This window comes from Lacerta agilis, chromosome 12, assembly GCF_009819535.1.
Source record: "Lacerta agilis isolate rLacAgi1 chromosome 12, rLacAgi1.pri, whole genome shotgun sequence".
Lineage (NCBI taxonomy): Eukaryota > Metazoa > Chordata > Lepidosauria > Squamata > Lacertidae > Lacerta > Lacerta agilis.
This window is the reverse complement of record NC_046323.1, coordinates 23,474,424-23,493,644: the sequence shown is the minus strand read 5'-3', so window position 1 is coordinate 23,493,644 and position 19,221 is coordinate 23,474,424. Positions and strand designations below refer to the sequence as shown.

General features: G+C 42.5%; 1 protein-coding gene across 1 annotated transcript in view; it reads right to left on the bottom strand.

Moving 5' to 3' along the window:
• Positions 1 to 19,020, bottom strand: part of RAPGEF5 (Rap guanine nucleotide exchange factor 5) — a 59,070-nt gene extending 40,050 nt beyond the window's left edge. Inside the window, exon 1 of the mRNA XM_033164926.1 lies at positions 18,583 to 19,020. Within this exon, the coding sequence (XP_033020817.1) occupies positions 18,583 to 18,874 (292 nt within the window). The 5' untranslated portion in view covers positions 18,875 to 19,020. The remainder of the gene's footprint in view (positions 1 to 18,582) is intronic.
• Between the last annotated feature and the right edge of the window lie 201 nt (positions 19,021 to 19,221).

Genomic DNA, 19,221 nt, shown 5'->3' with positions numbered 1-19,221 from the left:
GGATTGCAAAAAAACACACACACACACATTGGAGAAAAGGAATACCTGGCCATGATGCATTGTTATCAATGAAGGCACAGATAAGGGAATATTAGGAATTGGAAAAAATAAGGACAAGGTAATATGGTATCTGAACACAAATGCCATTATGCCAACTATACTCTCACAGTCAATGGACTAGTATTAAGAACTAAGATGATAGGTCTTGGAACAATTGTTGGCATTCCACAAATAAAGCATCAATACTCCAAGGTTTATTACTGATACATTACTTTTAGCTAGGGTTTCCCAAACTTGGGTCTGCAGCTGCTTTTGGACTACAATTCACATCATCCCTGGCCATTGGGTCCTACTAGCTAGGGATGATGGGAATTCTAGTCCCAACAACAGCTGGAGACCCAAGTTTGGGAATGCCTGCTTTAAGTAATTTAATTCCTGTTCCTAGATATTTCTCAGCTCTGTTCAGGTCTTTTTGATCTTTTACTTGCTTCTGTTTTGGTTAAAACAATCTTAATTACAAATTTCAACTTCCACCGTTACACAGCCATATCATAAGACCACCTGGGTTTAGAATATCATCATTACATTCTGCATAACAATAGCTCATGCTAATCAGCTTCCTTTGAAAACTCTGCAGCACTCTGAACCCAAATCAATTCCACACTGGGTTTTAACATTTCAATATGTAGGGAACACAGACGTATAATTTTAAATAAATCTACACAAAGCCATAACCTGGGGTGGGGTGGGGTATTAACTTGTAATACTAACATGCTGAATCACAAGTAATCAAAAAACATGAGTTATAAGTGTGATATAAAACTGAATGTTGGCCTGAAATAATGGCATTTTGGGAAATGCTGCAGGTCCTTAAATGACTGTTTAGGATGGAGGAGCTAGAACAGATGTGAACTGTAACTCTCCTCAGCTGCAACAAGCATGACAGCTGTAGTTCAGCAATAACTGGAGGGCCAAAGGTTCCCCATACCTGAGCTAGAACCAAGAGGCCTAACACAACTTACAAATCTCTGTTTCAAAGTCTGTAAATTTCAGGTGCTCATGGATAAGAGTTTTTGATAACAGATATGTCTTTATTTTAAAAACCCTTTCCCTTTTAAGTAATAGAAAAGATGCCTTATGAGATACATACAGAATACATCTGAAAGACTGAAAAGACAGTCCTGCTTCAGTTAAGAAGATGTATTTTTGCCATTTTAACATGGGGGGAGGGGAATCAACCAGGGCTTCAGCAAACATTTTTTTAAAAAAACGTGTTAGATATCCATTGCTCTCAGGCTCAAGGTTGTTTATCACTTCCTTAAACTAAAATTCATAGAATGAGATAAATTAACAGTCATGCCTCAGGGCAGAAAATTGCCAGGCTGGGGGTTCTCTAGACATGACTTCTGAAAAATCTGTGCAATGTTCCAAATCTTTCAGTAGTGCAAATGCATGCCCATCAGGTTTTAATAAGGGGGTGGTGTTATTATTTTTTTAAAAGGACCAGCAAAAAACAACAACACTGAAGCATTGGAATATATGTACTTTAGCAGCCTGTTATCACAGTACTGAACTGAAACAGCAGCTAGACCTCTTTTGCAGGAAACATGCTTTTAATACCAGTTACAATTGCATGACCAAACATTCAATGCACACATGCTCTTGACCACAGTTAAGAGATTGTAAATGGGCTGAAGGGTGTCTTCTTCCTCCTGATTCATGTTTCTCTCAGAAGTGAACTTCCCCTTTCCCATCTGTGATTAGCAATTACATTAGCATGGACATTAAGCCAAACCAGGGTATTATTTAACCAAGAATTCAAACAAATTTTAGCACTTCAAATCATACCTAAGTGGGAATTAATGCTTAACACCGCAGTTAAAGAGGGATAGTGAAATTCCCTTCCAAGAGGGTGGGTCTTTTGTATATCTGCACTGAGCCTCTGTGGAAACATATTGTTGTTGTTCAGTCGTTCAGTCGTATCCGACTCTTTGTGACCCCATGGACCAGAGCACGCCAGGCACGCCTATATTTCACTGCCTCCCGCAGTTTGGCCAAACTCATGCTAGTCGCTTCGAGAACACTGTCCAACCATCTCATCCTCTGTTGTCCCCTTCTCTTGGTGCCCTCCATCTTTCCCAACATCAGGGTCTTTTCTAGGGAGTCTTCTCTTCTCATGAGGTGGCCAAAGTACTGGAGCCTCAACTTCAGGATCTGTGCTTCCAGTGAGCACTCAGGGCTGATTTTTTCAAGGATGGATAGGTTTGATCTTCTTGCAGTCCATGGGACTCTCAAGAGTCTCCTCCAGCACCATAATTCAAAAGCATCAATTCTTTGGCGATCAGTCTTCTTTATGGTCCATCTCTCACTTCCATACATTACTACATTACTACATACATTACTACTCAGAAAACCATAGTGGAATCATATAGTTATACTCAATTTTTGTTTTGACTAACAATAATTTATATGCCCAACTGTGGACATGTGCATCTTTGTAGTTTATGTGGGTATAGCTTTTCTATTTGAAGGAAGCCGTAAAGCGAAAACTAGGCTATAACATGAAAAATGTTACACCAACATAAGGACACAATATGAGAGAGAGAAAATGAAAATTACATTGGTTTTCTGTGACATGGACCATTTTCTCCCAATGTGTAACATGCTGATAATGCATTAAAGTAATTGCCGCAAAGCTGTATCCTCCAACAATGGATGCATGGAAGTCTCTCTGCACCAAAAGAGCAAGTCATCTATTTATTTTAGGCATTAGGGTACCCAAATTAGTTAATTTATCATACACTGGGTAAATTAATATTCCCATTTTGGGGAATATTTAATTAGTCAGCATTCAATATGCTTTACCTTACTTTGAAGCCTGAAAAGAGAGTTAATATCTTTTGCCAGAGTTATGTGCCAATTACTGCTACTATTAAACATGGTTGCTAAGTTGTCAACTTGAAGTTACCTGAACATGAAAAAAAGAGTTTGATTAAACATCCCATTATTTTAAGTGGCATGCATCCATACTAGATGGGGAAAAAATATACTGCTGTTCCAATATATTTGCACCATCATTTATGTCTTTTTATTTATGGACTAGGAATAATCACTAGAAGCTAGCCAGGCCCCAATTGCCCAGGGGTAAAGAATAAAAGCCTGCATTTTATATTTCCCTGCTAATAATTCAAGAGATGGTAACTATTTCATTTGACAGGCAAGTAGTGACTCACTGTGCTCCAGCTCATCCTTTTGTTCCTATTTATGCTCAGAAATCAAAAGCTTGGATGATTTCCAATCATATGTAGAAAAACAACTTCTTCCAGGGAAGTTTGGTCTGCACCCATTTCCATAGCTATCTCATAGCTGGGATAACCTGTATTATTACCATTATCTAGCCTAACCCAGTACCCTTCAGATGTTACTGAACAACAACTCCCATCAGTTCCAGTGGTCAGGGATGATGGGTGTTGAACTCCAGCAAACATTTGGAGGGCCACAAGTTTCCCACTCCTAATTTACATGAACACAGCTGAATGGTTATCATCACCATCATCATCATCATTACCGTCATAGTTTGATGATATTAGATGCACAAATAAAGCATACAGCTACTGTAGTTAAAATAAAATAGACAGCTAAATAAAATAATAAATAAAATAAAACACATATAAATGTGTATCCCCCCACTCAAATAAAAAAAGCCAGACATAAACATAGAATTTGTATCCACTTTATAAGACAAAGTTAATCCTTAACTGTATAATACTCTTAACTGGCAATTATTACCATATTTAAACTTATAATAAACAGGTTGTAGAATTCTACTCATTATATTTGGATTTAAAGGCTCTGGTCTTTAGGCTCTGATCTCCACATTTAGTCTGTGGAGCTCACTTCTAAATAGACAGCTATAAGACTGCACTGCAGATTAATTACTTTTTTCCACTCACGTTTTCAAAGGGTAACTTAAGAATGAAATGTCGGGTTTCTCAGTCATATAAAGAGCCTTGCAGACCACTGCCCATCTCTGCTTTCAAGACTGAAACACAGCAAATCATCACTATACTGGCACCTCCCTCTTCCCACCACCCATCAAAACAAGCAACATTTTCTTTTTGTCCTAGTTGCATTGAGCACATTCCATTGACAGTAAATGACAGAGATTGCTTCATTATGTTTTTCTCTGATTGCTATTGAATACTTCTCCAAGTTCATTGATTTAAGATTGGGACACGTTGGCCAGGAAACCTTGCAATCTAAGCTCCCGAATTAATTTTGGCTGGTGGCTGGCATCCACATCCCATTTTTGGTACAAAAATAAAGATGCTAGTAATGTGCTGGAAAGAAATCTTGCATTTCTGTGCCAGTATTGGCTTGCTTTACTTCCAACAGAAGCCATAAACAATTCATACAGGCCAAAAATAGTGTGATAAGTAAGGAGCCTTTGGAAGCTTAGTGCTTATAAAATAGAAAGAGAATTAGGCTGCAAAACTGGGAGCGACTCCCATTGAACTCAGCGGGGTTTACCTCTGAGCAGACATGCATGGAACTGTGGTATTACTGTGCAGTTTCCTTTTGTTCATCAAGTAGGAGAGAAAGCAGCAAAGAATTAAAACCTCTTGACATAAGGCACGGTGAGCAAAACTATAAATGGGGTACTGCAGGGCCACGTATTGTCCCCCATGCTGTAACATCTATTTCAGGGGTGTGGAACCTCAAGCCAGACCTCTCTGTCCAACTCTTGAGACTCTTGACAGGCTGCATACCCTGCCTGGCCTTGCCCTCTACCTTCTTGAGTGCTGAGGGAGAATGGGGAGCGGGGCATTTATCAGCATAGAAACATCTGGTTTTTTGTGGTGGGAATTTCAGCTACAGTACAAAAGAATCACATCCATTGTTCCACCCACTTTTGTCTCTAGTCCCACCCACCACCTGGATGTGGCCAGTGGAAGGTTCCCCACAAGAATTCAGGCATCAGACAGAAAGAGGTTCCCTACCACTGGCTTATATGAAGTGGCTGGGCAAGGTCAGATGCATTAGCGCTTGGTGCCATCAATATGCCATATAAGTCAGTCTATGCAGGCACTGAATTGCTGTCTGGACACTGTAATAGATTAGATGAGGGACAATAAACTGAGACTGAATCCAACAAGATGGAAGTTCTGTGGTTGGCAGTTCTCATGTCTGGGACTTGGGCAAATTACCTGGCTTAGATGGACTGGCACTCTCTTTAAAGCAGGAGTAATTCTAGGATTACTCCAAATCCATCTGGAGGCCCAAGTAACCCCAGAGTTGGCCAACTCTGGGTGACACACAAGCTACAGCTGTTCCTGAAAAGGGGTACCTTGGGCACAGTAGTCTGTGCTCCGGTAACCTATTGGTCACTGCAATGCGTTCCATGTGGGGCTGTCTTTGAAGATGACACAGAAGTTACAGCTAACACAGAATACAGCAGTGAAGCTTAATGGAACTGTGTCGGCCTTGGTTGCCCTAATCAGGCATGTCCAACAGGTAGATCGTGATCTACCAGTAGATCACTGGACGTCTGTGGTAGATCACCAGTAGATCAGTGGCTGCCCCCAAAGAAGCCAAAAAAAACTTTGGCTCCCCTAAAAATAGCTCAACACCCCTAAAATGACCTGAACCACCAAAAATAGAGCTTTCCTTCCTAAAAAGAAAAGCTCAGTGTCGCTTTCCTCTTCCCCAAAGAAGCTCAACAACTTTTACATGAACCCCCCCCCCGAAGGGGGTAGATCACTGCCCGTTTTTAACTCTGTGAGTAGATCACAGTCTCTTGGAAGTTGGCCACCCCTGAATGGATGACCTCTGTAGAAAACAGGGTAGGGCTGCCTGTATTTTATTATTTTTTAAAAATGATATCACTCTCAAATGGCGGCTGAAGCTTCCTCTCCTTGCTCTTTAATGGTCAGTTGCTCATTAGTTTTGTCCCACACGTGTTTTACAAAAAAATAGAGGTCCCGATCTGGTCTAACCAAACACTAAACTATATTCTGCATTTAACTTACATTTCTATTCTCTCTATGTCCTAATTATTCTTACTTAAATTGCTTTTAAGACTTATTAACATCAGTGAAAGTACTACATGCGTAATTATTATCAAGGACATGAAACAATATAGCACACAGATGCAAATATACGATATCAGTGCATGCTAATACATAATTAAAAATACATCTTCCGCTATTATTAATGACAAAGCCAGGGAAATGCAAGGAGAGATTTCCTTTCACATAAGAAAACCATGACAACTTCAAACTGCAAGCTGATGTTACAGCCTCATAGTGACACTGCAATAAAAGCAAAAATAAAAGTATTTGCTTGTTCTGTTTAAAGATGATACACCGATACAAATAATGTTTATCCTGCTTGCATTGTATTTTAGTAGCCATGGGCTATTCACAGCAACTGCCAAAGCTACAATTTCAGACAGCAAAAACACAGTATTGCTGTGCAAAGACCCATTGTGCAGCCTTCATTGTTCCTTCCAGCCATCTGCTCCATGCAATAGATTAATGCTACACCTTCATGAAAGAGCTCTTTTATTTGATGCTGATCAAGTTACATTTTCATCCTTAAAGAGGTGTGACCTCAGTTGCGTGACCAAACTGTTCCATGTTTACTTAGATTTGTTGCTTGTGTGATTAGTTTAAATGAATCATTACTAAATATTGTTGGTGGTGTTTTACTTAAAAGATAGCCATTTCGCTCCACTATCACCTCGTGTTTTAATGCTCCCTGATCTTTTATTTATGCACAATACACATGCTCATTTCACAGGCTTTTGAACACAAGCATCAATAATATTCCATGGCTTTCTCTCAGAATTTCTGTTGTGTACAATTTGTATTATAAAATATACTAACTGAAGTCTCTCCTGAAGAGCAGCTTCTGCATCTACAAGACTTGTAGATTACTACAAAACATTGTAAGTGGGGTTTTAAAAACTACTCGGAAACTTCAATTAGTTCAGAATATGGTGGCTAGATATTTGATTGGAATTAGCTGACTGGATCATGTTGCACCACGATACAAAAACCTGCACTGCCTCCAATTTGTCCCCAGGAATTCAATCTGCCGGCTTTAATCTATAAATCCCAAATTGCTTGGGACCAGGCTATGTAATTCCCCAAAAAACTACCTGTGCTTTGAGACCTTCATGGACTGTCAAGTGTTCACATCACATATGCAAACACTGGCCAACTTCACACACTGCCAACTAGGTTGCTAAAAAATATATATATCTTTGAACAAACTGTCTGTAGCCATGATTTGTTTCACAGACTCACAGAACAATCTGAAAAAATGTTTTCTGTTGGTCATTGCTAATTTTATAACAGACAAGTCCAGAAAAGGTTCCTCACAACTTGCTCTAACATCTGTATGAAGGTACTGGGGGAGGTCATGAGGAGTTGTGTACCCTGACACAGTTCCCCGTCCCCCAGGAGCCAGGCCTCAGATAAATGAGTAGAAACGACAACATATTTGGGATTAAAATGGACACAACTTTATTGAGTTCAGATGTAGGTAAACCTTGGCAGAGGCATTGGGCATGTATCCCTCTCAGCCCCTTGCTGGGGGTCTGAGGCATGACAGGGTCATTTTGGGGAAGATGGGACTAACGCAAAACACGTGTTTATGCAGTTGATCCCTCCCCAAATTGCTGTGGGGGGGGGCTCCATGGCCCATCCATTGTGCACTTGTGAACAGAGACTCCCCTCATGATCCCTCTAACTAAGTACCCTGTTAATGCCGCCGCAGGAAGCAGGTAAGTCACCACTTCACCCTTTCTACAGATGTTAGGCTAAAGGATTCTGTCCCAAGGCCTAAACTGCCAAAGTTGTGACAATTGCTATGGGGAAGGCAAAACCTGCAGAGCAGGGAAAATTCCTTCCTGGCCCTGCAAAAACAGCAACCATCGTAAGACCATAGCAATGTCTGCATATCTGGAAAGAAAAAAGGTTAGCCTGCAAGAAAGAGAGAGATGAGAGAGTGGGCTGGGCGAGTGACGCCCTGGGGCCAACAGCGCTGGACCCCTTTTAACAATTTGGAGCGGAGCCCCACGGGTTGCCGCAGACAGACCGGAAATTACAAATCTGGGTTTGGCAGGAACCTAGCAGGCACTGCGGCAACCAGGGAAGAGGAGCCAATGGTTGGGGCAAACATGGTGTAGCTTCGTGTTGATGGGGGAGGCATCGCGACGGGCCGCCCATGGCTGTATGGGGTGAGTGGCCAGTTTGGAGCATCGTGTCACCAGTACCATATACTGATAACACGCAGTTCTAGTTCTCATTATCATCAGAAATAGATGCTTGGAAACAGTTATATTGCTCATTTCCCTGGTGTGGAGAGATCCTTCTGAAGCTCTCTGAAATCCAAGTTTGCTTTTACCACCATAATAATTTGGTGTCATCCACAAACATGTCCACTTCACTGCTCACCCTAACTCTAGATAATTCATGGATAAGTTTAAAAGCACCATCCCCCAATACAGATCCTTGGGACACCCCACCTCTTACATCTTTATTAGTGTGAGTTGATGGAAAAGGGAGAGGGAGAATGCTAGAGAGATAAGGACGGAAGCTTTGGCTCAACTTGTTAATAAACATATTGCAAAACAGTGCTGTTTTTTAACTTTGCCATCCTTCACATGCTGTGGAACGGCAATGAATATACGCTTTTATACTTCACAGAAAACATTATAAACAAGAAAATCTTTGTACTAGAAACCTTTGAGCCTAGGCTACACTGGAAACACTGGAATGAATGTGCACAATGAACACAGAAACAGGGTTGTGCTCTCTCACTAAAAGTAAGGGTTTTGTTCTGCAATTTGGTGTGTTCGGTGCTCTTGTATTCTGTAGTATTCTTATAAATGATAAGTCAAATAAATGTGCATTCTCCAAGTACAGAAACGTTTCCAGCTTCTAAGGAAAAAGGCCCCAGCATCCAAGGATTGTTGAATCATGGGAAGGGGTGAATCCTTACACACCTGCGACCTGCAAGGTATGGCTTGCTCCTATTTTGAGTGCTGTTTAAAATTAGGAAGCAGATTCCATGCTAGTTTTGAATATAGCTTATTAAACTGCTTCATTTTCACTAGTCAGGTTGACACGTGTTTTGTAACAGTTGTCATTCATATTGAGCCAACGAAAAACGACCAGAGGAATGCTAAACTATATTACTACATATGATACAAAGGCCAGGGTATAAAAAGATTATTGTTCGCCAGTAGACATAGTTAGAACTTCTCACTGGGAAGGCCAACTCTAAATACTCAACTACTGGCTAGCAAGGTGCAACATCCCAGAATAGAAACAGCTTGGATACCTCAGTAAGAGACAATAAGAGATCTAAATTTAAGCTGACCGCTGATTTGTTACTGGGGCAGAGGGTCACGTGGCCAATCCAGGCAGGGCTGAAAGAAACTGCTGTATGAAGTCCTAAATAGCTGCTGCTGATCAGCACGGTCAACACTGAACAAAATGGGCCAAAGTGAGTCCTTCCACTTACCTTCTCTCTTTCTCCTTATAGAGTTCAGTGGCAACAGCACACATTGTAAGAGCTATGCTGTCTCAGACGAAGAACCCATCTAGCTTTGCATCCCACTTTCCACAGTGGCCACGCAACTGCCTCTGGGCAGCTCACAAGCAGGATAGGAGAGCAATAGTCCTCTTTAAGTGCTTGGTTTCCCAGCAACTGGTTTCCAGAGGCAAGATGTCTCTGATTCCAGACACAATGCTCTCCAGAATACTATAGCGGTATACATTACAGTGCTCACACTATACACATCTGTATAAAGGTACAAGGCTCACTGTTTTTATATTGCACTTTTACACAGGGAATTTCAGACGAAGTGGACTGTGCAAAGTGGCTGCAAAAGGATAGAAAAAACTGAATGCAGGAAGAGGAGGAGCAATGCAGTCTATTCTATATATTACTGCTTTTTAATGGGGTTAGGTGGGCCTTAGATCTTTCAACAATGATGCAGAAAAAGAACCACAAATTTGGAATTCTCAAGGTCCAAAATCAATTCTGCAGGCTTGCTTAAGTGCTGGAAAGATTTAAAAACAAAACAAAATCACACAACTCTTAGGGTTGTCTCCAACTACTCTGAATAGACCAAATGAAATTAATGGACCTAAGTTAGTCATACCTTTTAATCTCAGTGGGTTGAGTCTTAGTAAAACTTGTTAAGTATACCTGAAGGAGTGTCTCCACCCCCATCATTCTGCCCGAACACTGAGGCCCAGTGCCGAGGGCCTTCTGGCGGTTCCCTCACTATGAGAAGCCAAGTTACAGGGAACCAGGCAGAGGGCCTTCTCAGTAGTGGCACCCACCCTGTGGAACACCCTCCCACCAGATGTCAAAGAAAAAAACAACTACCAGACCTTTAGAAGACATCCCTGTTAAAGGAAGGATTTTAATGTTTAATAGATTATTGCATTTTAATATTCTGTTGGAAGCCGCCCAGAGTGGCTGGGGAAACCCAGCCAGATGGGAGGGATATAAATAATAAATTATTATTATATATTGTTATTAAAATCAACTTGTAGTATTAATGCTGTTACTTCTACTACTAAGAATAAGCCTGGTGTGGTTTATATAGGGCCATGCTCCTTACTAGCTACATGTTTCATAAGAATTCCCCCCCTCTATGAACACTCTTTATTGTACACAAATACCCAGCACACTCTGCTTATCCAGTATATGAGGCAAATATTGAACGAATACATACATATTTCAGTCTATGAAAAGTGGGCAGAGGTGGAAGCATAAGCCTCACTTGGATATAAAAAATTATGATGATCTTAAATCCCGAAATAGTTACTTGGAATTTGTTACTGTTACAAGTTACTTAGTATTATATAAAGCAGCCAGCTATTGTGCCTGACACCAGGAGCAGTTCTAACTGCTGTAATAAAGAGCTGTTGATCTTAAAGAGCTGTGTCCTTCGTCCATCTTTTCCCACAATTTAACACCACTACGCACACCTAGTAGATTTTTCTTGCATGAACACCACACATAAAGACACAGGTGTAAGTTTCTGAATCATTTCATCTCTGTGGACTAGGGCTGGGTGATAACTGGATTTCAATATCGCAATATATTACCAGCTAAACATAGCAATATATCGATGTATCATGATATCTGAAATAAGGAAACAACTACGCAGAGGCGAACAAGACAATGTCCTGGCAACTGCTACTACTTAAGGGTCTAAAACTGAGAAATGATGATATTATCAATCACCTCATGGTCACTTTCAGCAAATAGCAAGCCAAAATACATCCAAATGAGACTTTTGGTTTTGGACTTGGCTACCAAACAGTGCATTCAGGACAATTCAAAGTATGGCGATGAGTCATAGTGAGTACACATAATCTGGGACTGCCAGACTGCAAGCAAGCCTGCTAGGCAGCAGAAGCAAGAGCAGCCTGGCGGTGGCAGAAGCAACAATAGCTGGGGAGTGGGGGGGCAGAAGCAGCAGCAGCCTGGCAGCAGCGGCACAATAATCACCAATGCCTCACCACAGTAATGATCAGCAGTAGCAGAAGAGGCGGCAGCCTGCAAGGTCATGTCATGGTGGTGGCAGTAGTGGTGGCCTGCAAGACCCTGCAGCAGAGGCAAAAGCAGCAATGGCCTGTAAAACCTTGTCATGACAGTGGCAGTAGCCTGCAGGGCCTTGTGGTGGTGGCAGGAATGGTGGCAGAAGCAGAGATGGCATGCAAGGCCTCACTGAGGCAGCCTGTCACAACTTCTGCCACTGCCTCCTACTATCGCCTGGAGGACTTGCAGGCTACCACCACTTATTGCCACCATGGCGAGGCCTCACAAGCCCCACTGCTTCTGTCACCACGAGGCCTTGCAGGCTGCCACTACTATTGCTGCCATCTCCTGTTGCCACCACAAGGCCTCGCAGGATGCCGCTACTATGGTCACCTCCTGTCACTGCCACGAGTCCCTGCAGGCCTCTGCCATGAGGACTTGCAGTCCACTGCCGCTGCCACCACTCCCTGTCACTGCTATGAGCCCTTGCAGGCCACCACAGTTCCTGCCGCCACCTCCCGTCACCGCTATGAGAATTCGCAGGCCACCACTGATTGTGCCACCACCGCGAGACCTTGCAGGTTTTCGCCGCTACTGCCGACATGTACCGTGGTCATGGCAAGCTGTTTCTGTCACTGCTGCTTCTGCCTCCTAGCAGGTCTGCTGGCAGTCTCAGATTATTTGCATTCACTATGACTCATTGTCATACTTTGAATTGTCCTGAATACTACCATTTGGTAAAGGGACCCCTGACCATTAGGTCCAGTCGTGTCCGACTCTGGGGTTGTGGCGCTCATCTCGCGTTACTGGCTGAGGGAGCCAGCGTACAGCTTCCGGGTCATGTGGCCAGCATGACAAAGCCGCTTCTGGCGAACCAGAGCAGCACACGGAAATGCCGTTTACCTTCCCGCTGGAGCGGTATCTATTTATCTACTTGGACTTTTGACGTGCTTTCAAACTGCTAGGTGGGCAGGAGCTGGGACCGAGCAACGGGAGCTCACCCCATTGCAGGGATTCGAACCGCCGACCTTCTGATCAGCAATCCCTAAGCTCTGTGGTTTAACCCACAGCGCCACCATTTGGTAGCCAAGCTCAAAACCAAAAGTCCTGTTGGGATGCATTTTGGCTTGTCTGCTGATGAAACTGAGTGTGTAATGATTTATAATATTGTCATTTATCTGTTTTAGGGGTCTAAAACGGATAAATGACAATATTATAAATCATAATATTGCAGTAGTAGCAGTTGCCAGGGCATTGTCCTGTTCACCTCTGTATAGTTCCATCCTTATTTCAGAGATTGTGGTAGATTGCAATGTTTAGCTGGTGATAACATTGCAATGTTTAGCTGGTGATATTATGAGGTCTAGCTGGTGAGAACGTTGCAGTGTTTAGCTTGTGAGTTATTGCGATGTTGAAAACCAGGTATCACCTAGCCCTTACACACATTGTAATTCGCGCTATAATGTCATCTCAAATATTATGAAACAATTATCACAATGTGAACTTCAAAACGGTTTTGGACAATATTGCTCAGCCCTACTGTGGACATACTGTTTTGCTGTTAGAAAACAGGCATCCAAGGAAAATGTGGACAGAATCTAAGAAAATAAAAGAATAAAAGAGATCTTCCCCATATTACTGTGTGCAACTGATCCAAAAGCAAAAGCAACAAAATATATATTAATTATGTGCAATCACAACATTAGGAAGATGTAGCTATCAACAGCTGAATATTCATCAGTGGCTGACAGCCTGCAATCTCTGCGCTTCCAAACCCACACAAGGATTTTGGAGAGAAACAGAGTTTTTCAGATTAGATTAAAAGGCACGCCCTCTATGAATATGGAGCAGGTGATGTCTTGAAAATTGGTTATTGTAATTAATCCTTTTTTGTTATGGACATTCATGACTTCACCACAGTTGGGTATACTGTGCCGTCCTTGATCCCAGTATACAATGCAGCCATCCACCCACATGCATGCATTGCAGGTTTTGATCTCTGGCATCTCCACTAGCAAGGCTGGAACAGACCTTTGCCAGACAATCTAGAGAGTCGCTGGCAGAGTAGTCAATACTAGGTTAAAATGGCCTGCTGACCTGCCTCTAAATAAAGCTATTCCTTACTGCTTTGTATTTCAGGTACTTTGAGGGTCTATAAACCAAATGCCACATAGGTTGATTTTGACTGAACATAAAGAAGACAAATTTGAAAAAGAAATGTAAGATTTTGCTAAACACCCCCCCTTTTTTTGCAAGAACAGAAAACTTAGCACTCAGCATAATGAGAAAGGGTGGGGTGGGGGACTGCAAGGAAGCAAAGTGATATTTTTAGACAACAGGCACAAACCTTGATTTCAGAAGCTGCAAAGAATATAATATAAAAATGAGTGCACTTATATATACTTGTGACACATCAAGTGACTGAGAGGTGTTCTCAGCTTACAAAAGCCTATGTCCCACATCTTTGCTGAACCACAAACACATCTATGCACCAAAGCAGAAGAAAGAAATGGACTTCGAGCGCTTTATCAGCCACTGCACATTGGTATGGAGGAGAGACTGAGAGGGATCCTCCTATGAAGGTATCATAGCTATTGCTGGAAGGAACCTTGGAGGTCATCTGGTCCAAACTTTGCTCAATGTAGCATTCCTGACAGATGGCTGTCTAGCCTCTGCTTACAATATCTTCAGCAAACAAGAGCCCAACACCTCCCAAGGTAGTCTGTTCTACTGTGAAATATCTGCTTACTATTAAGATGTTTCTCCTAACATTCTGTTGAAATCTGTTTCCTTGCGATTTCCACCCATTAGTACAAATTGTGCTCTCTGGAGCAACGGAGAACAAATCTGCTCAATCTTCTGTAAAACAGACCTTCAGATATTTGAAGAGCCCTATCCTGTCTGTCCATCCCCCCATAAAATTTGCTTGTCGAGGGCAAAACAAGCAAATACTAGTCATAGGAATTGGGTTTCCAGATCTCACCACCACCCTGGTCACCCTTCTCTGCACATACGAAAAAGATTCCTGCATTGCAAAGTGTTTGGACTTAATGACTCTCAGGGTGCTTTCCAACTCTGCAATTCTATGGTTCTACTCCAGTTTGTCAACGTCCTCCTTAAAATGTGTCTTGCAGAACTGGACACAATATTCAAGATGCAATCTGAACAGAACAGAAGTATTACTTCGTGATCTGGACCCTATGCTTCTGTTAATGCTAGATTGCATTAGCCTTTTAAATCAGCAGCATCACAATGCTGGCTCATGTACAGCTAAGACAATTTACTGCTCCAAAGCAAGGTCTCCCACATCCTGGACCGTGTGTGTGTGTGTGTGTGTGTGTGTGCGCGCGCACTTAAAACACAAGACTTTACTTTCCCCTGAGAAATTTCATCTTGCTCATTTTTGCCTACCATTGCAGCCTGTCAATATCATTTTGAATCTTGATTCTGTCTCCTACAACGCTAGCTATATTTCCCAGCTTCTTGTCCGCTGCAGATTTGATAAACATCCCCTCCACATCCTCATCCAAGTCATTTATAAAAATGTTAAACAGCACAGGACATAGGGCAGAGCCCTGTGGCACTCTGCTCGCTTTTATTTTTTTGGCTTTTGCCATTTGTTTCTTAACGTCTACAGCAGCTTCTGCGTTTGTTTTGTTTATTCCTATATATCCACGTCCTGGAGAGAGGGTCATGGTTCAATGGCAGAGCACAAGCTTTGGCTGCAGAAGGCACCAGACTCAACCCCTGAGATTTAACTACAAATGTCACGTGCCAGGCTAGGAATAATAGCTTTTGCCTGAAACACTGGAGAGCCACTGCCAGTCTGAGTAGCTGATATTGGTCCAAACAGGCCAATGGTTGGATTCAATATATGACAGTTTAATATGTATCTCATTGAAGAATGTGCCACAGTGTCTGGACATGACAATAAGGATGCACAGATTCAGAGCTTAAACGAAACTACACACTTGGCAAAGGTAAAGGTAAAGGTAAAGGTAAAGGGACCCCTGACCATTAGGTCCAGTTGCAGAGAAATTTGGGGTTGCTGCGCTCATCTCGCTTTACTGGCCAAGGGAGCTGGTGTACAGCTTCCAGGTCATGTGGCCAGCATGGCCAAGCTGCTTCTGGCGAACCAGAGCAGTGCACGGAAACACCATTTACCTTCCTGCCAGAGCAGTACCTATTTATCTACTTGCACTTTGATGTGCTTTTGAACTGCTAGGTTGGCAGGAACAGGGACCAAGCAACAGGAGCTCACCCCGTCACGGGGATTCGAACTGCCGACCTTCTGATCGGCAAGCCCTAGCAAATGTTGATTCAAACCTTGTGCACAAAAGTTCTCACAAAGGCCAACAAGTAGTGCAGCTCTGGCTTCAGCTTATTGAAAACAGCATGTGCTAGTTTTGAGCACGCTCACTTGAAGCCAATCATGGCAAACTTCAAGGTGAGAAGGATAATGAGAGAATGAATTGGAATGTTGCCAGAATATTGCCTGGCTACCAGCCAGATTCAGACGATAGCTAGAAAAGCTTATGGATTGCAGTGGCTCAGAGGGACTGTTAGGAGAGAAACCATTCTACAGGCTCAGTGATCTGGTGCCCTACGCAATCCAATCTTGCAGCGCAAGCAAAACGTGGGCACAGGAACAGGCATAAGGGTGGCAGTTCAGAAGAAGCCGGGGGTAGCAACAGTCAATGCTGGACTGGTTGAGGGCAAGCACAGGAGGGTCCAAAACACCCAGCCAGAGGTTGCCTCCAGTCCATCAGGTAACTATTTAAATCTATCAGCCTGACTAAGCCAGGGGAATCCTGATTAAGTCAAGTCCTGCACAGGACTTTGGAAGGGACCTATATTTACTGAGAAGCTTTATGGAATCGATCCTCAACATCAAGCAGCAAAAGGGACTGCAGTGAACAGCTGATGAGGGATGCTGCTCTGCTACCAACACCAGAATGTGCAGCCTGCAGTTGTTCATATGCCTAGTTGTCTTGCCTACATCCACAATGTAATATCGGAAAACATATCTCAAATCAATTTCTTGGGCCACTTCTTTCAGCTTAACAGAATTTCTTTTTAATCATTTATAGTTCATTTATTGTACTTAGAAACGCACCCTGCTACATGGACATGACTGACAGCGTCAGCTTTCAAGGGGTGTGATAAGGGTGGAAGGATGTAGAGGGGAATCAGCCAACCACAAAATATATTATCATCTCAGCCAGCCATCCTCAAATGGCCATTTTTCACCTATAGAACAATAAAATGTTAATGAGCAGCTGGGTTTAAGTTTGAGAAACGCGGAGGCGAAAATAGAATGTAACAATGAGCTGTTGAACAGTTAAATGTTATCTGGAGGCACTCTTTTTAGAAACTAAAAGCATCTGACAATAATGCACTACATTCCCAGGGAGTCTATCCTCGTTCAGGAGGAGTCCAAAGATGTATGAATAAAGCTGACAGCAATCTAAGGGAAGAGGTTAACCAATTGCTCCGAACCAAAATGCACAAGGAACCAGAAGGGATTCCCCTTGCCCCATGGGATCTGTGCAACCTAGCCAAGAGCATTCTGGCATAAACCGCCTCTATTATATAGCCTATGATTTGGCACCAGTAAAATTACAAACAACATTATGATTATACCTGAGGAAGCACAGCAATCAGACAGCGGTGCTTTCTCTGCACAAAATATTAATCTCCAGCCACAGAGAAGAAGCTCAATGGACAGCACAATAAATCAGGCACTTGTTTTTTTATTTTGGTTTATTCTGTAGTAAAACCACATTGTGCAGTTGAGCACAAATGCTTCATGCCTGACAATATTCCACTGATTTGTGGCCAGAGAACCTGGCTGAAGCGTGCTGTAGGAATTCACAGATGTTATTTATGCTTTAATCCTTTTAATCCTTGTAAATGTGTTTATTTTTAGTAATCTCATTTGGAAAAGAGCACTAAGAATGTGCACTGAAGCTCCATTGAGAACAATAAGAAAAAGCAAACCCTGGGACCAACTCCATTTCCAGCCTGCTACATTTCACAGCCCTTCTGCAATTATATTGAAAACTCTGAAGGATAACCACAAGGCTGCTTTAATTAAAACTGTAAATAAATTGCAGGTGATCCTGATAAACTACCAAAGGAGCTTCGGTGACAACAAAGTGTGCATTAAAGTCAGGAGATCAAGCTGAAAAATAACCTGCATGTCAAGCAGTCTGATCAATATAATAATTGCTTCAGGCTGGAACAAAATTACAATTCCTAGCTAAAGACAGATAAGTACTACAGCAGGTGACATTGCTGCATATCGTGTCGTGAAGTGAAGTCTACAAGACACCTCAGAATGCTCTGTCAAAGCACTATGAGGATGGCAAACATCTGAATTTTTAAGAAAACATACTGCTGCACAAAATGCACAATAAAGACACCTGCTCAATATAGCAATAGCTTCAGTTTGCATAGATTCGTGGTACAGGAGAAGAGTAATTAGTATTGTATTTTGTACACTACAGCATTGCTATAGATGCAATAGGTAAGCTATTAATTAAAAGAAGTTTGTATTAAACAAGTAGCTGCTGAGTACATTACAAAAATAACTGTGGACGTATCCGCCCAGCAGCTATAAACCTCTGTTTACTACCTCATGTGTGTCACCTCCTGCATAACACACACCCATCTTTCAGTTCCTTGCATTTTATATATCAAGATGCAAATGAGCTACTGAAAAGGATAAAGGGGAGGGGGCAGTCATTTCTTAAAAGTAACTTTTCTTTCCCAGGTTTGATCTCCTTTTGCCCAAACCTGATGACACGCTAGCTTAAAATGATCAAATATAAATTTAAACACAATGCACGTGAAACAGTAACATCTTAAATTATAATCACTTGAAGTGAAAATGCTGGCAGGGAAACATCACACTGAACACTTGCACATGGCTGATGAACTATGTGTGCCAGAAGCACCAGGGGATGCAGACAGCTGCTTTTCAGTAGATGGTACACGGTTGCAGTTTACCTGTTTCTTTGTCCTGCACTTCTTCCAGGTGCAAGTCATTCAGGAGGTGCTCCAAAATCTTTTCTGGTGTCCCGGATACCACCACGTATCTGTCAGAAAGCAGAGAGTCCACAGAGTCATCCTCCGTTGAGGACTGCGAGCGGCTGCTCCATTCATCCTCCTCATCCTCCTCATCAATGTATTTAAAATAAGGCACATCAAACGTGGGCAGAGGCAGCTCCCTGCCTAGAGACAGAGCAGAATCCTTCCTCTCTATGTGCGGGTCAAAGATCCTCAGCCTGGAACTTCCCATACTGCAGGGCAAAAACAACAAAGGTATTCCCCCTACATACTGCTCTGTCTTTCCCCTTCAGTTCTGCTGCCAGCAACCGAGTTCATCTGGCTGCCGAGGGGAGCTCTGCAGTCAGCTTGTGAGCGCGGCTGTGTCTGAGCACCCAAGGAAAAAACTCTTACCTCCAATCACTCTCGGCACTCCCTGATGTGGGGGCTGGGCTATGTGACGACACTTTCCTAAGCACCAGCACATCTTGGTCCAGTTCCTTCACTTGAATAGTAGTCACTTCATCATCCAGCTTTAATTTGGAGAGGGGCACAAATGACAAAGAAAGAGAGAAATGAGTGAAATCTCCAGGGACTGAC